Raw genomic sequence first — 25,287 nt, forward strand, 5'->3', positions numbered from 1 at the left:
TCAAAGAAACCTTAGTTTATTTGCAATGTTGCTTTGGCTCGAATTGGGCACAAGTAATTCCGACTTTACATCCACCGGCATTATAGTAGGCATGACAACATGTTTGCTCTAACAATTCATAAATGTGGCTCATATTAAGCATTAGAAATTTTGCTAAAGAGCGGCTCTCGAGAACTTGTTGAATAATCAAATAAAGGAATTTTTCCTAATGTATTGATTATTTTCGTGTCGTATGTAATCAACTACACCTCTTAACAACGAGAAATTATTGTATGCTTTATAAATTGTGCGACTGAGTATCATCAAAAGAAAAATCATTAATCACATAAATCACACGTGATCAAACCATTCACGTGATATTCATCTATAAAATACATCCATCCATCCATCCACCCATCCACCCCCCTCGTCGAGGTGATTCATACCAAGAGGAGCTTTGCGGGTCCAAGAAAGTTCTCACCTTTTTCCCCTCTCGAGAAAATAGGGGCAGAGGCGATTCCGGGCCCGTCGCTAGTCAAGTGAAAACTCCGCTTACGTTGCTGCCGAGCTCCGCTTTTTATAAAATCCTTTAATCGCAAGCTGGCAAGAGTTGTCTCTCTCATTCCAGCCCCTCCTCCGTAAAGAAAATCAAGAAAGAAAATCCCTCTCTCTCCTACCCCCTCTCTCTCTCTAGTTCGCTCTCTCTCTCTCTCTCTCTCTTGTGGGTAGTCAGAGTACGTTTCCCTGCCCCGGACGACTTGCTTTTCGCTGCCTTTCCCTGGTTTCAATGCGCCCCATTTCGCGGCCGCAGAGTTTCGCCGTCTCCGTTCAAGACTAGCCGGTGAAGAGGGGCAGACGTTTCCGAAGTTCTTTGGGGGGGGCAAGAGGAGGAGGAGGAGGAGGATATGAGCGCGTCGAGGTTCATCAAGTGCGTCACCGTCGGCGACGGGGCCGTCGGCAAGACTTGCATGCTCATCTCCTACACTAGCAACACCTTCCCCACGGTACGGCCCCTTTTCTTCTCCTTCCTCCAAGCGCCTGCCTCCCTGCCCTTCTTGTTTTTTCCCCACAGGAATTGCTGGGCCGCTGGGGAAAATTTGGCTTCTTTCTGGGGCTTTGAGCAACTGGGTTGACTCGGGCCGAACCGGGTTTTCGATTAGAGGCGAAATCGAGTGCTTTTCTGTTCGGTTCTTGAGTTCGTTCCGTTGCGGTGTGGATAAAATCGGTGCCCCAATTTCAGTTGCTCCTTATCTAGGGAAAGAAAGAGGGTTAAGAAAAATTGGTGGTGCTTTCTGGTTCAGTTCTTGAAATCGAGTCGCGCATTCTTGAAGATGAAACGTTGCTTCCTGGCCTATTGAAATTTGGGATATTGTTCATGAAAAAGTCGAACTTTTTGTGACGGGCTTGTGAAAAATTTGTGCCCTATAATGCCGATTCGAAACCTTTTTGTGATGGGTTTGTGAAATATGACGGAAAATAACAAAAAACGTGGCTAACTCTAGACCCAATGTACATACCTCTGTTTTTACGAATGCCATTTACATATCTTTAACAAAACCCCACATTGAGAAGGTCAAATTGGCTCTCCTTGCAAACTCGTTAGGATCTTGTTTAGGGTTTGGGTGAGTGGGTGTGAAAATTCAGGATTTGGGGATGGACATTTTTTAAAAGAAAAGGACATTTTGATGAATAGAGACACGAGGAAAATTGATGTTAAAGGTACCAAATGATCTCCAAGGTAAAGTTCGGGTGTGCATTTGGTATTTCCAAAAGTAGAGACATATAAGTGGTAATTCGGTGAAAGGTTAGATATTCTTCTGATATAAATTTGTTTCAAGGGACTGTATGGGTATTTTAAGGATTTGCTGAAGATAGTAGTTTAAATTCTTTTCGGCGCCTTGGACTACATAACTTCCTTTTTGTTCCTAGTTGTGGGGTGAGGTGAAGAACAATAGAAAATCTTTGAAGTTGAATTTAGGAATGTGGTGAAAGTGGCTAAAATTCGTTTTCATTCTTTCGGTATTAGCAGCAACTTCAGCTCCTTGACTTTGCTTTAAAAGAGTGCCAAAGAAAGAATTGTTACCTAGTTATCTTTTATTGTTTGCAGTCCATTATTGTTATAAAGCTCTAGACCACTATTTAATCTTTCCACAAGACAATTGGATATGCAGTAGCAATTTGCGAAAGCATTTCTCGTCTCTGAAGTGCTCTTCCAAGGGACCATCCAATCTGTGCAATTGGATGTGACGTTAATTCTCTCTCCGGCATGATATATGTGACATTGTCATCTCGTGTTATGATAATAGTTTCCACAAACCAAACTGAGGGAACGCATCTTCTGATAGCCTCTTCGGTGCCTTGTCATTCTGATGGGTCATTGGAAAGATAATTATTGTGGCCATTGCTATTTATTTTTTGGACAGGACTATGTACCAACTGTGTTCGACAATTTCAGTGCAAATGTCGTTGTGGATGGAAGCACTGTTAACCTGGGTTTGTGGGATACAGCTGGTACATTCTCTTGATTTCAGATGAATCCTCCTCTATGTTGCTAGAGTTTTCTTTTGGGTTGGTATAACATTTTCATTCTAATAGAACAGGACAGGAAGACTATAATAGACTAAGACCTCTTAGCTACCGTGGGGCTGATGTTTTCCTGCTCGCTTTCTCTCTCATTAGCAAGGCCAGCTATGAAAATGTTGCCAAAAAGGTGAGTCTTATTGATTTGATATCAGTTTTACCTTCTCAGTATTCTTGGAGCCAGTGCATGATATCATGTTGTTGGTTCCTTGGACTCTTGATGAAAGCTTTTTCTTATTCCTTTTCTGTTTGGATGTTTAGTGGATTCCTGAGTTGCGGCACTATGCTCCTGGCATTCCAATTATTCTTGTTGGTACAAAACTCGGTTAGTGTCTACAACTGGATTACCTTTCTCTGTTCTCGCATTTTAGCGAAGCATATCTTTTCCTACTTGAGGCTGTTAGTCTCTCATACCTTTCTACACCAGGGAGAAGTTTCTGTCTGCTTCTTTAATTTGTTATAATAATGTGAAGATGTAAATCAAATTTTTCTTTGGAGATCTATTCCATCTATATACCCGGTGTTTTACGATATGTTAGACTACATGGCAGTGCAAATGTTTAATTATTTTATATAAGCGCTCCTCCCAGTATAAAGCTGCATATTGGCCCAATGGTAGAGTGTAAAAATTGATTTCTATGAGGAGACAGACTGGGCAGTGACTGATCTGTGAGCAAGATATTTTTCAGATATTACGTCGATATCTATTGCTGTGTTTCCAGAGTTGCATGAACAATGTGGCTATGTCCATACTTATTTTAGCATATTATTGAAATGAAATGTAACGATTAGGCAGAAAAAGTGCTTACTTGTTGTGTCCGTGGTCCAAGCATTATTGGTTTCTGTCTAGGGATACTAATTCATATACCTATTTAACTGGTGTTATCTCTAGTGACCCCATCAATCATGAACTGGAGTTTGATCTTACGACAACTATATTTCACTTCTTGTAGATCTTCGAGATGACAAGCAGTTCTTCTTAGACCATCCTGGTGCAGTTCCAATTACCACAGCGCAGGTGGGTGATCATTTTTTCTTGTTAAATACTGCCCATTTTTATCCTCCTCATTGGTCTTGGTTGGTGTCCATGACTAAAATGGAGCTCTTGATGTTCTCGTTTTGGTAGGGAGAGGAACTAAAGAAGCTTATTGGAGCTGCTGCTTATATCGAGTGTAGTTCAAAGACTCAACAGGTTTAAATAATTTTCCCCATCATTTGGATGATCTGAACAGAACTTTCACTACCATCCTCACACTACCATCCTTGCTTAGTTCTCTTGTTTATAATGACAGAACGTGAAAGCTGTCTTCGATGCTGCCATTAAGGTGGTTCTCCAACCGCCGAAGCAGAGGAAGAAGAAGAAGAGAAAGTCTCAGAAGGCATGTTCTATACTATGATCTCGAAGAAAATCAAAAAAATCGAAGCTGCGATCCTGAAGAAATTAGTAGTTTTTCGACCAAAATTTGAAGAAGCAAGCTGGCTTCACTTAGGAATCTCTACTGACAACCGGATACAGAGATATGTCTGTCATAGGTGCTGAACTTGTTTGTCTAATGGTTGTTAGTTTACGATGCGGACTGTATATTAGTTTGGTTACATGTTCTGTAACCCACACACGTTTGGCTCGTGTTCGACATGTTAGCAGATTACTGTTTCCCAGATTGTTAAGGCATGGTCATATATGTGTTTATGTAATTCGATCTCCTACTGCACTAGACAACTATCTTGAAGCTTGACGTGTTGTGTAATCTACTCTACCCAGATTGCAAAGACCTGATGATCAACTTGTTCCTGTCTTGTATTTTTCTTCAGGTGGCTCAAATGTGTTCCCTGTCATTGCCCCTGGCCATGTATGCAAGACTAGCCCTCTTCATGTCATCTAATATTTGTAGTATAAGTCTGGTTTCCTCCATTTTTTCTTAGCTTTAATCGTTAAAGAAATAGTTCGGGAAAGATGCAATTGTTGGATGGCTCGAAAGAATGAGCTGCGTGCACATATGTTAATTCAGTCCTCATCTCTATTCACTTCGTGCAATATGTTAATTCAGTCCTCATCTCTATTCACTTCGAGCCTGGGCGTTCCCTGCCCGTTCAGAGTCACTGCCAAGAACTTCCCATTAGATGAGCGGTCCAAGTAGTTGGCTATAACGATTCATTAATATTAATGGACGGGCTGGACGGCGCTTCGGCCGCGCCTCATAACAGTCAAGCATGAGCTCTAAAGGAAATGCATCCCATGCCTGCCGAGAAGCAATTCTTGCATGAACCGGGTGCATATGAGTCCACTAAACCTCTGTCGTTGAATTGCATAGATTCCACATGAAATAAGAGCTTGAAATGCACTGTGCTCATAAACACCGGAAGCGTCCGTGAATTTTTGTCACAATAATGGGTGGAATTCTACCGTCGCTGATCCTTTCCTTGTCATGGAGGATTGTGCCTGTGATCCTGGGTTACTTCATCCCAACACCTTCAAGCCTGTATATATAGATATGTAGAACTGAGTGGCGAGATAGAAGTGCTTGGCCGTCCGCCAATTATAATATTCCGAGCAACGTGCACCAGTGGGGATCACAAAACTTTACAGTCCTAGGATTAATGATCAGAGCACATGCTTGGCGTCTATAACCTATTGGAAGCTTTTCTTGTACCGAATAATTGGAGTGAAAGTGACGAAGCATAAGGAAAGATCTCCACTCCCTCTTCGAAAGACAATCAACACGAATTTGGAGGGACTTCAATCCATCCACCGTCATTCATGTCGAAGCATGTTGCTAATACAGCGAAACGAATCGACTGGCGTTCCAACATGATCAATTACGAGTCCGAAAAGGGAGATGAAAACTCATGTATCTGAAATTCAAACGAGTCTGGACTATATATACCCTTCCCCTAATTGGGGGTAACTAGAGTTTCAAAGTGTTTGTGTATGGGAGCATCTTCCAGCATCAAAATCTACATCACCATCTGCAGTGTCAGCAGGGCCCCCCAGTCATTTTGCCCTCCCAAGGGGCAGTTCAGATTGGGAGCCACCAACTGAATCGGAGTGGTTGGTATGTCACCAATTGTGCCACTTGAGAAAATGTGACCAAGAGCTTTACAAGGACAAAAATACAAATTTCCCATCCGCTTCAATCATTGATGCATCTTGAATTGAAAGTGCGATTGAGTATAGATATCTGCATCTTTCCAAAGAGAGGACCCAGAGGCGGATGATTGATTGCTGTCATTGGCCAAGCGATGGCTCTAGACGCATCCACGAGAGATACGATTCCTCACTCCATGACAAGTAGATCTAAGCGAGCGAGCGAGTGTGAGTGAGCAAGGCCCACTTCCACTTTACATGTCCGCGCATGATTAAATGATAACTAAAATTGGCCAAAAAAAAGTCTTCAACCTATCATAGCGACAATCAATTTAGTCCTGATGATTTGCTAATGTAGTCATTTTAGCCAACTTTGATCGAAAATTAAACAATGTCCGTCACACTTGATATAAACGACACTTGCAGTGGCCCATTTTTAAAGAAAAGAAAGAGAGTCAAGTAGAGAGCGTGGTAGGCCATCATTGATCTCACTCGCCTTCCCCTTCCCACCAAAAGGTTCCTTCTCGTCTTCGAAATTTAAAACAGAAAGGACTGACTCATCAGCTCCTCTCGTCCTCCCTTCATTTCTTTACTTAAAAGTGGCAAATTCAGATAATAGATGAGATGGGGCATTCTTCTTTTCCCCCCCTCTTTATTCTCTTGCATCGATCCGTTCTGGCACTGGGAAAAAAAAAAAAAGAGGCTTCGGTAGCGGTGATCTCAGCGTGCTTTGGCCTCTGCTAGAAAATAGGACATCGATAGTCGATCCCGAGTCATCCCCCTTGTCCAAGACGTCCCACAGCGGGTACGTCGGTGGATTTTGCTTATGCCCAGATCGCACGTCTGCGTCGAGACAAGGGACAAGAACCTCGATCATATGCTAAATCAGCGGTTCCAATTGATTATGCCTGGCACTAATTTGTAACCATCAATTTTAATAATTTCTAGATTCGTTTCATGAATTTCTCGAGAGGTCGATATTTCTTCTATATTTTTTTTATTGGAAGGTGATAAAAAGTCTGGAATGCAAGGGATAAAAATGTTTATGATTAGCTAATGAGATCGCACCAATATTTAAAACCAACATAGTTACTTCAGACTATTTATTTGAAATAATATCTATTTCAAACATTATTTAAAAAAATAAAAGCATTTCAAACCCTTTTTAAGAAAATGAGGACACTTCAATCACATATTTGAAATTTTCCTTAATTTCTAGATTCATTTTATGGATTACTCGAGGGGTTGAATTTTCTTCTGTCTTTTTAGTATTGGGAGGTGGTCAAAAATCGGGAAGTTGAATTTACCTGGGGTTTTAAATTTTTGACCAGAAGATTAAATATAATATAATATTTTAGCAGAACAATTAGAGGATTTGACACGCTTTGAATATTCTTCACTTTGGAGCGACTCCGATCCATGCCTTCCAATGAGACGCCGACAGGCAGGTCTCAGTGGGCTGCTTTTTGGCCCTTTAGGGACCGGACCACTCGCATCTTTGAACAAAAGCAAAACGAATAAAAATATTTAACGTATCTATCTTTTTATTTAGTAACAACAGGGATTAAATTTAGTTCGCCCAGGACGCAAAGAAGAATCGAACGACTTTTTCGTCGTGCGATGCGACGTCTTAAATAATTTGCGCAATGATGCATTGCATGACTGCGCAAATATTAACGGATTTCGCACGCGGTTGATCTACTTTCCTACTTGATTCGATTAGCAAGGCATCGAAATTGAGCTTCAATGACAATAATTTCTTAGTTAATTCGTAGGCGCACCTACTTAAGCTTAATCAATGCTAGGCACCGGTGGTGGCGGTCGTATTTCCTCTTTCCGTACGATGCGGGGAATCTGCTCTACCGTATCCCTCTCGTGGAAGGAAGCTAGCTACGGCTTCTCTACGGCTACACGTCTTTTCCATTGCCGATCGGTCGGGGAGGGGGTGAATGAAATTCCAACTTTAAATATCTAAGTCCTCGGGCCCAAAAAAGAATATTATTTAAATTTCTCCAGTTATAAATATATGATTTGATCTCTCACGCTTTGTTTGGATTTAGAGAACCTAAGTTCAGAGGGTCTCCAGGAGTTTCTAATAGGTATGTTTGTGCCATGTTTAATCTTAAGTTCTATTTATTTTTAAATAATGAACGATTTCGAAAATATTTTTTAATAATGATCACTTATATCGTTTGAAATAATTAACTAATAATTTTTTTTATAATGTCGACAACAATTTGTGTTTTAATATGTTTGTGAACGATTAAAATGTTTCTCGTTCATTCGTTTTTGTAAATAACAAGAATAATCATTTTCAAAAAAAAAATTCTACAACTATTTATTTGCTATGAATTAAAAAGAGCCTTAATATCCTTGTTTTAGCAAAAAGAAATCCTTGTGTTCATATGGAATCTCTCTCTCTCTCTCTCTCTCTTATTTTTTCTCTCTCTATTATTTTTTTTTAATTGGTGTCGTCATGAGGGGAATTTTTTTCTGGATATTATCCTTCAATCCCGCTAGCTTCACAGCAATATGCACGCCTCTACTACGAGCCAAATATAGTATTGGATACGCAATTCAAAGGTCCTTATCCTAGCTAGATAATTAGCACACTAATCACGACCACATCAACTATATCTACATAGACAAAAAATAAAATAAAATCGTGGCTTTAATCTAGACTCCCCCCCGTAAGGACCACGTTTTATCAATGAAATACCGATGCTAGCATGTTAATAATGCAGATTAATTCTACTGCAGCCAGTCATGATTAATTACAATAATTCATGTTATTTTGATCATTATCGGGGTTGTTGGCGAAGAACCCGTGGCTTCCATCTCTCGCCATCACCCCATCGCCGCCGCCAAATCCACGCAAAATCTCGAGCACATGATTCATGAACTAAAATCGGGGTTCATCGAACTTGAGCACTTCCCGTCTCATTAATGATCAGTATTTTCACTCATTATTAAACCCCTTATTTGGCCTCGTTAATTATCCTTTACGGTCCTAATCATCGCCTAGTACGTCAAACGGCTAGGCGTTGACAGAAAGCTTCCCCTTTGAAACGGTCCCTCCGGAATCCCTGTCGCATGCAACGTGAAGGAGGGGCCGCCTCCTGTCCGTCAACCCGCGATAGCCGGTCGCGGGCTGGTCCAGTGCCCCGCGTCGGTCCATGCAGAATGACCGGACATCGTGGGTTTCCCGCGAAAAGTGCCGGTTTTCCGTTGACGAGGACTCCCAACGAAGTTAACTGCTCCACTAAAACATGTCGTGCGTCTCTCTCTTTCTTTTAAAGCTTAAACGACAAGACAGCGCCCCCGCTTTCTTCTCCTTTCCGGGGTAAATTCCTTTTGCTTAGCCGACAATTTTCATCCCCGGGATTTGACCCTCCGGACTTTCCTCATCTTCTTCTCTCTCTCTCTCTCCTTCAAATGTTCAAACGAAAGCAGACAAAAACCCGTTTGCTTCGCCAGGCGAAATTCTTCCCCTCCCGGCCCTAGTTTTTCACGGTTGGTCGGATTGACGTCACGTCCTCCTCTGCCCTCCTGCTTTGAACGCCTTGTGTTTTTTCATTTTACTTTAATTCGTTGACGAGCCCGGAAGAAGGTGGGTTAGGTAGGCCGGTGCTGCGTTGGCGGCAATTTCGCGATTTTAAAATGAGCATGGTGGGATTGATCCACGAGTGGGTACAAAGTTTAGGTACAGTTCTTGATTGTCGCTTCATGGGTTTTTACCCATTTCGTGCGGATATAATAGTGGTGTGTGTGCGGATGGCTTGCGATCTAGTTCTTTTTTTATGGGTGTTATGCGGGCATGGGAATTCTCTTGGGGATTCGTCGTCGTCGTGGGGTTTGAATTCGCTGATGGGGGAATCCATTCATGAGCATCATTTATGACCACGAGGGCGTTGCTTTCTGCAAGTGCATGAGAAAAGAAAGTGGGGGGCATTTGGGGGTTTCTTTATATTGTACAGGTACTGAGTGGGTTAACGTGCCTCTGATTATATGCTGCAGAGAGCCGAATAGTAAGTGATAAAGTCGTCGCGCCGGGATAAATCTCCGGTCTTGTCCGCATAAAGAGACCGGGGGCACAAGGTTTATTGCGAAGGAACGATGACTGTCGAGAGAGTTCAGGCCGTGGCGCAGAAGTATGTGTTGGTCGGCGTTCGGCTCGATGGCCGGAGCAGAGAGCTACTGAGTTGGGCTATCGTGAAAGTAGCCGAACCAGGAGATAGAGTACTGGCCATCCATGTTTGTCGAGGTGCGTATATTGTGCAAAGCCTCCTCAGTATCATGTTAGTGAGCGAGATGCTAGTTTAAATTCATATATCGAATATCTGAAGTTGAGGGTACTTACAATATGCTGTCCAGATGATGCTTCAAGAGATGCGTCCATATTGGATAACTATCTGGAGGTTTATGAAGGCTTGTGCAATGCAAAGAAGGTATGGACCTAATGTGTAAGAACTTTTGGAACTCTTTCTTGTTGCTTAGGAGTGTTGCTGAATGTTTGTTGTAAATTGTAGGTGACTCTTACAGGTCAGGCGCTTAAAGGGAGCTCGTTTAGGAAGGTCCTTGTGAGAGAGGCCAAGAATTATGCTGCTGTGGCCCTACTCGTTGGGATAGACAAGCAAGGTGCTCTCGGGTACTATGATTGAGAGATGAACTCATTTCAATAAGTTGTTGTAGTTGTTGGGATCTTTCTTTTCCCTCTCGTCGTTGCTCTAAATGGGTTTGATCTATTCAGGGTACATACTGCAACGGCCAAATATTGTGCCAAGCGTCTGCCGTCTTCTACTGATGTGCTGGCCATCCATAACGGGAAAATAGTCTTTCGGAGGTGCACCAATATTCAGCTTCCAGGTTAGCTGCTAGTGCTGTTGAAGCCAATACCTTTTAGTTTAGTACTTCAAACTTCATCTGATTTAAGTTTGACTTCAGGATTCAGAGGAGATCCTAGACCCAGTCTGTGTCAAGCAGGAAAGGCCAGCACTCAAGAAACCTCCTCTGAATTTGGTGAATCTGAAGCTGAGTCTGAAATTTCATCCTTGGAAATGATCCAGAGCTTGAAAGAGGAATCGCGTGCTAACTATAACGATGTGAAAAACAGCATCGCACGCGAAAATAGGATCATTCTCTCAATATCAGCTTCTGAACTTGCCGGAAGCAATTTGGAGCAGAGACCCGGTTGGCCCTTGCTAAGGAGAGCTACTTTTGATCCTCCAGGGACTCAGAACGGAAGGAGTGTTTCTGTTGTTCAGTGGGTCATGAGCCTGCCAGATAGGTCTCTCTACCTGAATTCTCTACACCCAGATGCCAGAGAGAGCCCACCACCGAAATATCATACCGAGACTGTGGATGGAAGCCATAAAAGTACTTCATCAGAGGCAAGGAAGCTACTGAAACAGATAGAGCTTTTGTTGAGAACAAAATCGTCCGATTGTGAATTGTTTGATTATGAAGCCCTTAGAGACTCGACTTTGCATTTTTCATCAGGTTCACCTTTTCATTCTATTGGTTTTAGCTTTTTGTCCCCAGTTTCCATTTCAGGCAAGATCCATTCCTCAGCTCTCTTTTTTCCCTTTAAGCAGAGCATCTGATTGGAAAAGGCGGCTCGAACTTTGTTTATAAGGGCATTCTTCCAGATGGCACAACGGTGGCAGTAAAGGTCTTGAAGTCGTCAACCGAAGCAAATTTAAAAGATTTTTTGCTGGAGATGGACATTATCTCCTCGATGAAGCATAAAAACATCATACCCCTACACGGAATCAGTGTCCAATCTAAAAGTTTAATATCCGTTTATAATTTCCTTTCCCGGGGAAGCCTGGAGGAAAACCTACACGGTAATGCTTCAGTGAGATTAACACCATTGTTTATTTGATCTCAATTTGCTTCCATGCTGAGACGAGTTTACTGTGTGATGCAGGTGACAGAAGAAACAAACAATCACTCTCGTGGGCTGTAAGGTATAATATCGCCTCCGGAGTTGCAGAAGCCCTAAATTATTTGCACAACGAATGTGCCCGACCCGTTATTCATAGAGATGTCAAGACATCGAACATTCTTCTCACAAATGAGTTTGAGCCGCAGGTACGCCTACGGCTCGTGTGAGATTAGCTAAGGATGTTGAAGAAAATTAAATTTTGCAGTAAATGACCGATGTTTCTTTCTGTGGCAGTTGTCTGATTTTGGGCTCGCAATATGGGGACCACCAGCTTCAGCTTTTCTGACCAAAGTCGATGTAGTTGGAACATTTGGGTATCTTGCTCCGGAGTACTTCATGTATGGCAAATTGAGTGATAAGGTTGATGTCTATGCCTTTGGTGTGGTGTTACTCGAACTCTTATCAGGAAGAAAACCAATTAGTTCCGACGCTGCCAAGGGACAAGAAAGTTTGGTCATGTGGGTAAGTAGTCTTCCCTCTGCATATTCTCACATTGCATTAATCTGTTGAAAGAGCACTCAAATTTTGGCAACTTCAGGCGAAGCCCATCATAGAGAGCGGGGATGCAAGCAGCATTCTGGACCCAGATCTTGGTGGACGTGTCGACGAGGTTCAAATGCAAAGAATGGTTCTTGCAGCTAGACTTTGCCTCACCGGTCAGCTAGGCTTCGCCCTAACATGAACCAGGTAAACGAGATATTACATTTCGGCGATGCCTTTTGAGAGACCGGCGCATGTCATGTTTACAGTCTATTCGAAAAAGTTCCCTCGAATGAACCGTGAGCCTCACCCGTGTTTTCAGATTCTGAAGATCATTAATGGGGACATCAATGTTGATGAGTGGCTCGACTATAAATGCGATCATTGGGTGGATTCAGAAATTTCGGACGACAACGATGATGAAGTTTATCCGAATTCGAGCGCGGAGTCACACCTGAGTCTCGCCTTGCTGGATGTCTACGATGATTCTACGTCGATCAGCAGCACGGAACAGCGCAGCAGCATTTCAGTGGAAGAATACATGAAGGGAAGATGGAGCCGATCGTCAAGCTTCGATTGACTTACGATGTACATTATTATTAGAGGAAGAATAAAAATTCCCTGTTGTAAGTAAACTCATAGATGTTCACTACAAGTGAAAATCGATTCTGGCAATGTTCATGTCCTAAATGGATCCGACACAAGTTACTTCTCCAAAGTCCCAACTGAATAATGCTCAGACTAATGCTTCCAGTTAGGGAGGCCCAGCAGCTTAAAATGACGGGCAAATCCATTTAGTGGATCAAGACCAAATGCGCATGAGATCATTTTCTGAAATCACATTGATGGGGTCAACCTGCATATTTCTAATAACAAACAGTGCTGGCCCGGAGAAGAATGCGCAATTTCTTGAACGTTTCAGTTCCGTACATGGTCACCCAGAAGGATTCAAAGAAGAAAAAAAGAACAGGGCAAAGAAGAGGAAACTGCTGTCTGAGAAGGATCCGAAGAAAAGTCCCTTAACCTTTAGGAAACTAATTGATTTGTGTCCGCTTATGTTCGACGGAGAATGGAAACGACAGTCGTTTTGGCACCTGTTTCTTTGGTCAACTATTACTAATCAGTTTCCATCAAAAGGATCACAAGATGACGGCAGCCATTAGCAAATGCCTAAGGCCCTTCCACCTTTTCATCTCTGTTTTCGGTACAAAATCTCGAGGCAATTTCCCAGAAAGCAAGCATTTGTCTAAAGAGGAAAACGGGTCAACGGCATCCTCATCGCTCCTTCTGATTTGGACGGAGCAACCAACAAAAATAGCCACGTCGGATCTATTTTTAAAATCGATTAAAAAAATAGTGTTTGCATCAGCAGCAACAGATTCAGAAATCAAACATTCTTTATCACGATACTTGTTATCTTTTTGGGAGAGGATCCGAGCAATTTCCGATGATACCCCCATCAAAAACCATAAAAGATTGTTAGAAAAGTCGAATATGTACGATATTTTTATTGTAATCGAAAAATCTCAATCGATAAATAGTAGATCTTGTATACTTAATCTGGTTTAATATAGAATATGGACTATCAAGATCAGAGGATCCTAAAATTCGGCCGCGAGATTCCAACTTTGGGTCCGAAGTCGGTCCGATCCGATTCTGAATTAAACCGTATTTTCCGAGCGGCCCCTGAAATTTAATTTAAGCGCCGCAGCCAAAAAAAAAAAAGTATAAATTAAAATGTAAGGGGGCGGGGGGCGGGGAATAGCGCTCCGTACATTACAGCGCGTCGCATCGTGACACCTGCACCGTCAGACTTTTCTCCGTCTCTTTTCTTCTCGCCCGCACAGCCACCGCCACTCGACAGCGGAAAAGCGGAGGCGACGCCCCGGCGAATCTTCCCAAGCGATTCCTTCGTCCTCGCTCTCGCCCCTCCGCCGCCGCCGCCGCCGCCGCCGCCGCCGCTCGCCTCGCAATCGCCTCGCAATCGCCTCGCCTCGCCTCGGTGAATTTCCTCTGTTTCCCCTTCGAAAGCTGCCATCTTGACCCCTCTCGAATTTCCTAGGGTTTCGGTTCTTTTCCTCTTTCTCTTGCTCCGCGTTTCGATTTCTGATTCCCATCGTGCGATTGGTTCGTGCTTTGACGTCCGACGCTTTGCATTTGATGGGATTAGCGGAATTTGCTGTCTCCGCGTGTGCGTGGGCGTGTGCGCATGCGAGTGCGCAAGTTCGATTTTTGTGTTTGATTTATCGTGCGCTGCGGTCGTAGGAATTTAGGGCAATGAGTGGGTGTGCCAATTTGGTGTGCTTGTTGGAGACGTTTGGTGTTTCTCGGCTCTGATTCGGAAAAATTTCGCCTTTTTTTCGTTGCCCCATCAGATTTTGCAGTTCCTCGAGCTGATTTTGATCTTCCGGGATGGACGACGGGGAGCTCGATTTCTCGAATCAGGAGGTGTTTGCGAACCATGATGTGTTCTCGGGCTCGACTTTAGGGGAAGTTCCCGGTAGTCGGTCCATGGATAGTTTCCTCGAGGAGATCTTCAGGGACACCCATGCTTGCACTCACACTCACACTTGTAACCCGCCGGGACCCGACTCATCGCATACTCACACCTGTTTTCATGTGCACACTAAGATTGTCCCCGCCACCAGTGAGGAGAAGGTTTCGACCGATGATACCGCAGAGTCGATGGAGAAGAAATCGAAGAAGCGCCCGCTCGGAAATCGGGAGGCGGTTAGGAAATACCGTGAAAAGAAGAAGGCCCGTGCTGCCTCGTTAGAAGATGAGGTCAATCGATTGAGGGCCGTGAATCAGCAGTTGATGAAGAGACTTCAGAATCAGGCTGCATTGGAGGCTGAGATTGCTAGATTGAAGTGTTTGCTTGTGGATATAAGGGGCAGAATTGAAGGAGAGATCGGAGCTTTTCCATATCAGAGAACGGCAATGCCTGGTAGTGCTTATGTGGTGAACCCTTGTAACATGCAGTGTAATGATCAGGTCCATTGCCTTCATCCGAGAGTAGAGGGTAGGAGTGGAGATGGTACAAGCATAGATGGGCAGAGCTATGGTGGTTGTGAATTTGAAAATCTCCAATGCCCAGCCAATCAGAACGTTTTAGGGCTTAAAACGCTTCCTGGATGTGAAAATGAGAACATAGCACCAAATGCAGCTCCTTCTGGTGGAAGTAAGAAAAAAGGTGAAAACTAGATTGCTTTTTTGCTTTTGTTACCAGCTCATAATCTGTTGGTTATTCAACCTAATCGTATATGTTGTCTGTGTTCCTCTGTTTTCTGCAGCATTCTTATGCCATGTGTTGCTTGTCTGTAGAAAGAAAAATTTTAGAGATACAAATTGTTTACAGAATTATGTGGTGTATTCTTATTGCAAGTATGAATATGGTCGACTTGTTGGAATACCCACTTAAATTAGTCATATCACTTTGCAGAGCCATTTTGGAAAATGCATATACATATTTGTAACGTTAATCTTGCAAATATGGTCCACTCTCCTTCTATATTAGTAGTTTAGAACGATGGGTTCTATTGAATTAAGGACAAGTTCTTTTTTATGATTATGTCTCTCTCTCCCTTCGCTAGATGGTCATAATAATGTTGGTTTGTATGTCATCAGTCTTCTGGTATTTAATTTCTCTGAAATGTGCTGAATATATTTCTTTGCTAGCATTCTGACTTCATCTTGCTCTTTCTTGTAGGAGGGTCTCGCGCAGTAACGGCGGGATGAGAATTTTTTGTATAATCGCCTTCTTCTTTCCAGAAGACCTAAAATTAATAAGTGGTCTTCATGAGCGATAGAGGTGTCCTTTGTCAGATTGTTTATTATTCAGTCTCTCTACCGAACTTGGATTGGCAGAGCTGGCATGGCTTAGTTATGTTTTCGAAGGGTATTGTCTTAATATGCTACATTTTAGACTGTTGCTTAAGCTGGACCTCGATGGATGAATAGCCAGTGGACCTTCCAATGCAGGACAATCTGGTTTCGTGTGTGGCTTTAAGGGCTATTACTTTTGCAGTGCAGTGTCATGACAGTTTCTCCATGGTGTTATGTAGTGCTTCTTCTGATTAGTAGAAACGCCTCCTTTTTGTATGCTTGATGAATTCCTGATTGTCGAAAGACATAAATTTAGGGAAGATGGGGGTTGTTCCAAGAATCAGTAATCTCCTAATGTGGAGGAGCGAACTCTATCGCCCTTGAGGGGTCAAGCTCTTCCATTTGTGGGGACTGAAATAAGGTTTGCTTGTTTAACAGCAAAGAAAATTTGTTGGCTTGGGAATCTTATGAATAAACTTTGCGAGCAGTATTTTGCTTTGCTATATAGAGGATGGTGGGGGGTTGTTAGCACTGTATGATAAGCATCGTCTGTTTGGCTCCAGAAGTGGCCTTGCGTGGACATTATGCAAATGATGATGATGTACATCTTCTAAATTATGTGGTGGAGCTAAGCCGGTGAACTTGCCCCTGCCAATGGTGCAAGTCCGGCCCTTTAGCGAAGAGAGAATCAAGAGAAATGAATGTGTATGATCATTGAACTGTTTAGGAGATCTTTAATAATTTTGGCTACGGAGGGGATCGTTGATGGTTGGTAGGTTTTTTGTGCCATTCTTAGTAGAGTGAGGAGCTTGTTCAAGCTCGTTCTCGTTCTAGATTGAAATTTGACAAATAGCAAAGAGCCAACATGGTGTATGGATAGATAATTACGGAAGGTTAACAAAAATTCCAAATGTTTTATCTAGGATTACGATCATGCAATAACCAGTTGAAATTAGATGAAATGGGCATCGACCCACCGGCATAGGGAAATTAGCATCGCAAGTCGTGATGGTGTAAGGTCGGATGGGATCTATTTCACTCCGACCGAAGATATATTTTAGTTCAGTTGCATGATTGATCGTGCTGGTGACAGGACTAAAGTACTAGTAGTATTACTTATGACTGGGTACAGCGTGTTGAGTCGACTAGGCATGAGAGCAGCAAAGAGTGGACTAGATAATGCCCGAGAGTAAACATCTGACCACAGTCGAAAACCATATTGGTTTTGGCTTGCTGCAAACTCGAAAACTATTTTGAGGCATATCATGAGTGCTGATACGTAGGAAGAATTATTTGTATTGCATCTCTTACTAGATCTGTAAGCAGTCTGTCATTTTCTTTGTGAGGATAAACGCTATCAAGTCACCGCATGGTGCATCCTCCTTCGTGCTATCTGTCAAAGGTCTCGTCGGGTTAGGTGTTCGGTCGAGTTCAAAAATAGCTGATCAATCAGCTCATTGAATATGTTGCTAAGTTCCAGCAACCACATGAAATTAGTTGGGACCTTTTTTCATCACGTTACTCATAGAGGCCACTCCTTAATTAGGAGAGAAAAGTCAATTATAGGTTCCTCTACTCGTCCAATTCCAATAGTCGGAGACAACAACACCTTCCAGTCATCTCAAAGAAAAAGCATCGCTATTCAGCTTTATCCACCTTACTCAATCAACTACTACAGAAAATGGTCAAGAAGTTACTACGACCACATCCAAGAGCTCATCCTTTCGCAAATAAGCTGATTTACACCAAACGGATCATGCCAGTGAGTTTATCTTCCATCTTAGCTGCTAAAAGGACTGAAAGAAAATGCTTCGTGAAGCATTGTAGAATTAGTAAATTCAGCAAAAATTCTCTGTTGGCCCCGAAACAAAGCCAGAGCGAGAAATTTCGATGAAGCAATTGTACCAAATCTCATATATATCCTTCCATGGCCTGCATGTCGTCGTCATCTCCACAGATACTCTCAGCCATTTGCCAAACCTGAACAGAGTTGTCTTCAGCCACACTTGAGATAACCCATGGTTCGTTTTTGTTCCATGAGAAATCTGAGATCTTAGCTTTATGACCCCCATGAGAAAAGAGCAGTTCGGCAGGGCCATCACTTGCATCTCCTTCTTGCTGTTCATCTCCGATCCTAAATGGAACATGCAAATGTGACAATTTTGCAGTACTCATGCAAAACAGTCTGATAAATATGAGTTGCCGCTACTTCCGCTAATAGCTGAGCAACCAGTAGCAAAATGTAGATGTTCAAAACATCAGTATTCTTCTATGAATTTTCTAAAACTCATGCATGGAGATTAGTGAGTGCGTGCTTGCGCGCGCGCATGCGCGAGAGAGAGAGAGAGTAAAATGAAAGCAACAGAATGAGTAACTTTTAGCGTGAGAGAGAGAGAATGAAATGAAAGCAACAGAATGAGTAACTTTTAGGTTAAGAACCAACACGTGGATGGTGTACCTGTTGAGGTCCCAGACCATCACCCTTCTGTCCTCTGAGGAAGAAGCTAACACAGCCTCGTGATTAGGATCCCATTCTACTTGCAAGACCTCTCCTCTGCAAGAAACAGTTGCAAGTGAAAAGGAGACATCAGGCACTAGTCTCTTGCCATCACGGAGAACATGAGTGTATCAGGGATGAAGCCAGTCATGGTAAAATCAATCTTAAAGAAACATAACATCCTCTACAGCTCCAAAAAGAAGTATCTAAATCTGCTTTGAAGTTGTATAGGCTGCACATAAAGACTGCAATCTTTTGAAAACTAATGATACAGTAAAATCTCAGATCCATCACATGGGCAGAGGACATACTCATGGCTACTAAAGACATGCAATGGCGTGGTCAGCTTCCGCATGTCAAATAGTCCAACTGTTGTGTCTGAAGACGCGGTTGCCAGAATCCAGTCATTATATGAGTTGAAAGATACAGAATTCACCTGGAAGCAAAGCATGCGAAAGGCACTTTAATTGCAAATCTACTAGCCATGCAACAATCGCGACGTAAACGTATATAATTGTTTTCGACCGAAAAAAAAAATGTATATAATTGTTAAGAAATCTAATTACATGTGTCAGGGTTTTGACAATAAACATGAGGTGTTTTGTGGAGAAAAAGAGAGAGAGAGAGAGAGAGAGCAAAAACCGTTGAATTGAAGAAAATGCATGGCATGGCTGTCTAACCTCTTTCTCATGTGCTTTGACACATTGTTGTGCTTTATTCGTTCGCAAGTCCCAGATCATCAATTGACAATCATCACCAGCAGACCCAAATAAGTTGTCATTCTTCAAGTGCCAAGATGCATCGCCGACCGCACCCTCGTGAGCCTAAAATGACAGTTCCATCTCCACATAAATACTTGAGAACACTACCAAAGTCGTACAAAAATTGGTAAGCCCAGACTCCTATCTAACATATATTACCTCGAAAACATGCATTGCACCGAGCACTTTATCCTGAGCGGCAGCAGATATATCCCAGAGACAAATTTTTTTATCATGGGACGCGCTTAAAAGGTAATTTTCTTTCAGGGGGCTCCAGGACAATCCATAGCCTTCTCCATCATGACCCGTCAACCTCAAATCCGGATCAAACCCACCATCGTGCTGCTTCGCAGCCTGCTTAGAACAATCAAAAACATAAACCTCGCAACCATTTGTCTTAGCGCCCACAATATTGTGATTTTGTGGCATGAAACGCGCCCTATTCACTTCCCCATCCACGCGAATCTTCTGCGATATCTCCACCTAAGACCAGTGAGAAAAAGAGGGAAAACATCAGAAGCAGTTCAAGAATCCCAGCATGGTCGACATACAGCAGCTTTACATAGAGAAACAGTCGCGAAACTGTAGCAGCTCGATAATCATTAGAACGACGACAGGAGTTATGAGGTGGGAATTACGTCGAACACTTAGAACGCATCAACCAACTTCAGATAAAACAACGCGAAATCGACAGTTTTCACCGCACCATGTGGATTCAGCAAGCAATACCCGCATAATCATTCAACCGAAAAGAACCAAAAAAGAAAAAAGAAAAAAACGGAGCGTCGAGGGACCGACCTTGGGGAGCACGGCGTCGTCGCCGCAATGATCGGATTCGGAAGAAGGGAGGAGGGCGTCGGCGAGGATGAGGAAGTTGGGGGCGCCGTCGGAGGTGTGGGTGCCGAGGACGAGGCGGTGGGCGGCGAGGGAAGGGTCGCCGGCGGCGGCGGCGGCGGAGGAGGAGGGCTGGGGAAGGAGGGGGGCCCAGTGGACGGTGAGGGAGGGCCACTCGAGGGCGTGGGAGATGAGGAGGTCGTAGAGGATCGGGGTGTTCTTCTTCCACACCGCGAACTCTTCCTCCAGCTGCTGCTCCAGCTCCGCGCTTCCCTCCTCTTCCGCCATGGACCTGGATTCTCTCTCTCTCTCTCTCTCTTCTGTGTTCGTGCGCTTTCTCTCTCTATCTCTCTTCTGTGTTCGTGCGCTTTTTGTGGCGCTTCTTTTTCCCGCCAAAATTTGTTGGGGAAGGCTTTATGCTGATCGGAGATGGGCCCGGCTGTTCGGCTACTAAAGCCCAATATCGAAGGCCCTTCCAATATCAACTTCCTTTTCTTTTCTTTTTTCTTTCCTTTATTTTTTTATTTGGAATAACGACATAAATAATCCAATGACTTTGGTCGCATCTACAATATAGTCTCTAAATTTTTAATTTATTCGATATAGTCCGTCAACTTTACCACAATGTACAATGTGGTTTATTGACTTTTTAATTCATTCAATATGATTCTTGAACATTTGATACATGTTTAATTTAATCACTATATTATAAGAAAATATATGATGTTTTTTTTTTCATTAATTCAAGTTCATAAAATGACATTGAATATTTTCATATAAGTATTGAACACATAACCAAAGTTTGAACACATAACCAAAGTCTAAGGATTACGTTGAACAATTTAAAAGAAAAAGATAACACTGCACATTTTTCTCAAATCTACTAGCCATATTGAGCAAATTACAAGTTAAAGGACCGCATTACACTCTGGGCCACCATTCGTGTCATTTTCCCTTTTGCTTTCTATTGCAGGAAACTTGCTGATTATCTTCATTTGATTCGATACTTTGATTTCTAAATTGCAACTATTTCATGTGACTATTTTTCATTTGATTAGGTGAATAGGGGTTTGTTTGGCAATTGGTCAACTAGTACTTTATTCTATTATTTCTTGATGAGAATAAAAAAAGAATATAAATATGTTTAGTAAATTTTTTGTTCCTAGGAACAAATTTTTTTCCGAGAATAGATTTTAATAGAATCGATAAGTATATAAAAGTAACTTTTTCGTTCCCGATAACAACTCTAAAATCAAGCCAACCCATTTTTTTTTTTTTTCTCTTTTCTTTTTATTCTTTTCTCTTTTCCTTCTCTCTTCTTCTTCCTCCCAATCGGTTACTAGCCACCTTTGTCAGTGAGGCTTGACCATCCCAATGGCTCGGTTGCATTGAGGGTCAGCAATGCTTTGGTAACTAGAGGTATGAGAAAAGAGAAAAAAGAAAAAGAAAAAAGATGAAAAGTAATGAAATTATTTTAAAAAATTTAAATAAAATTGTTTGGGTTATAAATTTTAAAGGTCCTACTAAACACATTTTATTTCGGAATTATAAATTATGAACGATTCCAAACATCTTCAAATACTTAAAAACTCATTCAATGAACAAAATAAAAAAGAATAATTTTTAGATGAAATTGTTTCCAAAAATTGAATGGTTACCAAATAGATCATAAAAATCACGTTATGCATTTATGCTAGAGAATCACTTGTGCTTTTCTTGAGTATTTAAAATTTTTAAATTGTGTCTTTCGTAAATTTTTGGAACTCGGTGATCCCCTATAGCAAAAAGAATCATCATCGCGGAGCCGCTTATGTTCAAGGTAAACCCTTCAATCGACATTCTTAAACTTACCAATGTCGCGAGCCTTGTTTGGACGACACAGCACGAAATTGAACACGACCAATGAACGATTTGACGTGGCAATTTCTAAGAGGTACGTATGTCCAAGTTAGGAGTGTCGACGTACATGGTCTTCTAGTCAGATTTGGCCAAATGAAAAGCGACAAGATGAATTTTTTTATTATTTTTCTATAGCCACCGAAAATTCCATGAGATGGCGATCTCTGGAAGAGGAAAGATACCCCGATCCTTTCTTTTCACCTGTAATCTTTGAATCTCGACAATACGAAGGTAAATGCCACACAGATGATATCATTCGCAGAGAACCCATCAAGTAAAAACAAAGTTTGTTCTGTATTTTCGATTCTACACAGCCTAATGGTCGAACAGAAACAAAACATAAAAGACAAACCAACCATACATAACAGATATTACCCTAATTTACAGATTCGCACGATAGAAGAATCCTTCCTACCCAATCAGCTTTAACCTCGTAGGACGGAAATTCCAGCGGCGTCTGATCTCCGGATCGCGTTCACATGACCGCGCAGGCATTCGGGTTCTCTTCGCTGAAGGCGGTGGTGTAGCGGACCTCCGTGGAGCTCGCGCGGGCCAGCTGGTTCTGCCGAGGGTCCTGCGAGTACCTCACGTACCCCGCCGGCGCCTTCCTGTCATACACGCCCTGCGCGTACGGGTGGTCGACCTCGTCGTACGGCACGTACGGCCACAGCTCGGCCCTCTTGCCCGTCCGGTGGCTGATGCGCCCAATCACCTTGCTGGGTTCCACGTACCCGACCACCGTGACCTTGCTCGACTTGCGGTCGATGTCCACCTGCTGGACGCCCTTCATCCCCTCCACCGCGCGCCGCACCCGCCGCTCGCACCCCTCACAGTCCAGCTTCACCTTGACCTCCACCGTCTGATTTAAATCGTAGATCAGTATGTTGAACAATCAAATGATACCGACGAAGTTGCATCTGAGTTCCACATCCCAAGAACATCCAATGCCAAATTGCTAGTGGAGTGCTCAATATATTCGTGATTCATGGTAAATCGTGCAGAACTAACTTTTGAATCTAAGGTCGTGTTTGACAGGTGCTACATAAGAACAAGAAGCATCCATATACCCTAACAAGAACAGAACAGCAACTCGCAAGTGCACATGGCGCAACATGCTTTGATATTGTATAATAGATGTTTAAAACTGGGGAGAGGATTAATCTAATTCCCATCAAATCGACTCTGCTCACTGATCAGGATCCATCCAGGGGAGGCAACATCCTGAGCAGCGGAAGTTTTTTACTTCGGTTTTCGTGTTCCTGCTTCTTTTTAACTTTTCTTCGGGTCATGAAAAACATAATCTAAGTGGCACTTCCCTAAACGGTTTGATCCCAAAAGCCAACCTAAGACCAGCAGCATGGTTGCAAAATCTCTTAAGTTTCCGAGTGGAAAGTGGCAAACTCGCGGGCAGCGATTTTTCGTGTTAATGAGCTGGCCTAGATGCAGCCAAAAAATCAAACCCAGAAAAAGGTGAAGATCCTAGACTCGCTTACCTGGCACAACAAAACCAGATCAGCCAGACCACTCACTCAACACAACGCAGATGATCAGAATGATCGACCAACTCGACCGTTTAGAATATCTAGTCCTGATCAACATACATACAGTCCCTAGATCTACCGTTCAAGAACACTTTAACAGAGCGAAGGTCAAGCCTCGAGCTCATCGAAGATCCACCAACCCAACTCGAAGAACTGACGAACTGAACCCTTCTTTTTTTCTTCTTTTTTTCGAAACATAGTCATTAACAAAACGCGTGCAAAACTCACTAACGAGAAAGGTAGTGTCGAGAGCTTTCGAGTACCTGCAACTGCTTGCGCCTCTTGAGCCTGGAGCTGCCGCCGGAACAGTCGAAGAGGTCGGCGAAGTGATCCAGAGCTCCCATTTCTCTCGCCTTCTCCTGCTCGAATGCGGGCGTGCGTGTGTTACTGCGCAGATCTTACTTCTCGAGACGACACGAAATCGATGACAACCCGACACGACCGAAAAAAAATATCTTCGAGCGCTCGTCGATTCACTGTTGCAGACGCAAAACTGGTGAGCAATGATGAAAACGAAACGGAAGACGCTGGCTCTCTTTAAATTCCGAGGGGGTCCCTCGCCCTTTTTTATAGCAGAGCTCAGAGCTCTCCTTTGCAACTCTCGCGAGTCGGAACGCGCCCGAATCTGGGCCGTCGGTCCATGCCCGGCTGGTTTGGTGGGTCGAGCGCCACGTGTCCTCCTCGGAGGGATGGATTTCGAGATGTCCCACCCGCGCACCGCCCCAGTGGGGGGAAGTGGGGCCCCGCGGTTGGCCGTCTCGGGGGAGATGGGAGGTGGCGCCCACGCTCGCCGTTGCGCGCGTTCAGATGCTCGGCTCTGTTCGGGCCGGGGGGTTTCCTCGTCGGAATTGAAATCGCGGTTGAAAATTGGAAAAATTAAAGGTGACTCTGGCTTATCTTTCGGCCGGGCCCTATACTGGTTCAGGACCTTTTTCAATTTAAAAATAGCTACTCGCACGTTAGAGAATTTCGTAACATTTGCTAGGTTACATAAAGTATTTCACAGCGCAAATCATTCTTTTACGCCCAATTGCGGTAATTATTGTGATGTATCGTTTTTTTTTTTTTTCCGGGTATCGATGATCACCTTTATATATAAATATTGTGTGGTTTTTCAACTTACAAACGTCACTTTTATTAACGTGGCACGGGTAGTATTTTTTTTAGTAATAAACTAAATAAGCATGTCCACGAGGATCTAGATGGTTTGTGGCGAACATCTGTTGTCATGACCTTTTTTATTCTCCCTAATGAAGGGCACAGAGCGATGACAGATGGGTTATTCCGTTTGGATATTAACATGGGAGTCTTATACCTACCACGAGATATCCAAATTTAAGATCGCGGAGAAGTCAATGCTCGTCACCCCTTCCAATCTATATGTCCCACGTAGGTGAGTCCCGTTACCGTACTCAAACTGAGCTATTAGAGAACTCGTCACTAAAACTAGATACGTGTGCTATTTCAGGAAAAATACCCAAATCAGTCCTCAATCTATCGTGCAAATATTAATTCGGTCCCAAAGTTTTCAATTCCGACAATTTAATCTTAAATCTTTGTGTGAAATCCTAATATAGACATTCCAATTAATTTTTGTTGGAAAATCACCGACACAATAGTCCGATCATCACCGGTTGTTTTGTACGGCACGTCTGGAGCTAGGTTTTTGTTATTCAAACATTACTCTTACATTGTAGCAATTTCTCCATATGTCTATTCCAAGAACAGGCATTCATACACTGCAATCCGATCTCAATCAAGCTAAACCTCACATGCGCATGATGACATATAAAATGTTTAAGAACACATGCTAGATTCTTTACGGCAAGGAAAGAGCTCGCAGAACAATGTCTTGCATG

The 25,287-nt window shown here is 42.9% G+C and overlaps 5 protein-coding genes across 5 annotated transcripts; 3 read left to right on the forward strand and 2 right to left on the reverse strand.

Annotated features, from left to right (window-relative positions):
- The first annotated feature begins 397 nt into the window (after window positions 1–397).
- LOC104418942 (rac-like GTP-binding protein 5) lies at window positions 398–4,437 on the forward strand. Its single transcript, XM_010030424.3, has 7 exons — window positions 398–983; window positions 2,403–2,490; window positions 2,580–2,689; window positions 2,821–2,884; window positions 3,513–3,577; window positions 3,686–3,751; window positions 3,852–4,437. The coding sequence occupies exons 1-7, from the start codon at window positions 885–887 to the stop codon at window positions 3,954–3,956; spliced, it is 597 nt and encodes a 198-aa protein (XP_010028726.1). The 5' UTR covers window positions 398–884; the 3' UTR covers window positions 3,957–4,437.
- Window positions 4,438–9,382: 4,945 nt separating this feature from the next.
- On the forward strand, window positions 9,383–13,164 carry LOC104418943 (serine/threonine-protein kinase CDG1). The gene is given in 11 exon segments (XM_010030425.3): window positions 9,383–9,908; window positions 10,019–10,092; window positions 10,174–10,292; window positions 10,395–10,510; window positions 10,589–11,143; window positions 11,239–11,490; window positions 11,574–11,737; window positions 11,826–12,053; window positions 12,130–12,241; window positions 12,244–12,278; window positions 12,394–13,164. Coding segments are annotated over 11 exon segments (2,061 nt in total). The 5' UTR covers window positions 9,383–9,760; the 3' UTR covers window positions 12,652–13,164.
- A 654-nt stretch (window positions 13,165–13,818) lies between these two features.
- LOC104418944 (basic leucine zipper 19) lies at window positions 13,819–16,403 on the forward strand. The gene is made up of 3 exons (XM_010030426.3): window positions 13,819–14,073; window positions 14,447–15,264; window positions 15,781–16,403. Exons 2-3 carry the CDS (start codon window positions 14,484–14,486, stop codon window positions 15,807–15,809), a joined length of 810 nt encoding a protein of 269 aa, XP_010028728.1. The 5' UTR covers window positions 13,819–14,073; window positions 14,447–14,483; the 3' UTR covers window positions 15,810–16,403.
- Window positions 16,404–17,442: 1,039 nt separating this feature from the next.
- Window positions 17,443–20,357, reverse strand: LOC104418945 (WD-40 repeat-containing protein MSI2). The gene is made up of 6 exons (XM_010030427.3): window positions 19,953–20,357; window positions 19,314–19,637; window positions 19,074–19,217; window positions 18,705–18,829; window positions 18,355–18,450; window positions 17,443–18,030 (listed from the first exon to the last, which is right to left on the reverse strand). Exons 1-6 carry the CDS (start codon window positions 20,274–20,276, stop codon window positions 17,808–17,810), a joined length of 1,236 nt encoding a protein of 411 aa, XP_010028729.2. The 5' UTR covers window positions 20,277–20,357; the 3' UTR covers window positions 17,443–17,807.
- Window positions 20,358–22,115: 1,758 nt separating this feature from the next.
- LOC104418946 (heavy metal-associated isoprenylated plant protein 26) lies at window positions 22,116–23,979 on the reverse strand. Its single transcript, XM_010030428.3, has 2 exons — window positions 23,692–23,979; window positions 22,116–22,746 (listed from the first exon to the last, which is right to left on the reverse strand). The coding sequence occupies exons 1-2, from the start codon at window positions 23,770–23,772 to the stop codon at window positions 22,363–22,365; spliced, it is 465 nt and encodes a 154-aa protein (XP_010028730.1). The 5' UTR covers window positions 23,773–23,979; the 3' UTR covers window positions 22,116–22,362.
- Window positions 23,980–25,287: the final 1,308 nt, after the last annotated feature.

Source organism: Eucalyptus grandis, chromosome 4 (assembly GCF_016545825.1).
Source record: "Eucalyptus grandis isolate ANBG69807.140 chromosome 4, ASM1654582v1, whole genome shotgun sequence".
NCBI classification, from domain to species: domain Eukaryota; kingdom Viridiplantae; phylum Streptophyta; class Magnoliopsida; order Myrtales; family Myrtaceae; genus Eucalyptus; species Eucalyptus grandis.

Bases quoted from the DNA above. Each gene is read 5' to 3' on its own strand.
- LOC104418942 (XM_010030424.3), top strand. From the start codon at position 885: ATGAGCGCGTCGAGGTTCATCAAGTGCGTCACCGTCGGCGACGGGGCC. The intron at 984-2,402 runs GTACGGCCCCTT...TTTTTTGGACAG, and splicing joins CTAGCAACACCTTCCCCACG to GACTATGTACCAACTGTGTT. The intron at 2,885-3,512 runs GTTAGTGTCTAC...CACTTCTTGTAG, and splicing joins TCTTGTTGGTACAAAACTCG to ATCTTCGAGATGACAAGCAG.
- LOC104418944 (XM_010030426.3), top strand. From the start codon at position 14,484: ATGGACGACGGGGAGCTCGATTTCTCGAATCAGGAGGTGTTTGCGAAC. The intron at 15,265-15,780 runs GTGAAAACTAGA...TCTTTCTTGTAG, and splicing joins TGGTGGAAGTAAGAAAAAAG to GAGGGTCTCGCGCAGTAACG.
- LOC104418945 (XM_010030427.3), bottom strand. From the start codon at position 20,276: ATGGCGGAAGAGGAGGGAAGCGCGGAGCTGGAGCAGCAGCTGGAGGAA. The intron at 19,638-19,952 runs GTCGGTCCCTCG...CACTGGTCTTAG, and splicing joins ACGACGCCGTGCTCCCCAAG to GTGGAGATATCGCAGAAGAT. The intron at 18,830-19,073 runs GTTAGACAGCCA...CTTTGCTTCCAG, and splicing joins TCAAAGCACATGAGAAAGAG to GTGAATTCTGTATCTTTCAA.
- LOC104418946 (XM_010030428.3), bottom strand. From the start codon at position 23,772: ATGGGAGCTCTGGATCACTTCGCCGACCTCTTCGACTGTTCCGGCGGC. The intron at 22,747-23,691 runs GTACTCGAAAGC...GATTTAAATCAG, and splicing joins AGAGGCGCAAGCAGTTGCAG to ACGGTGGAGGTCAAGGTGAA.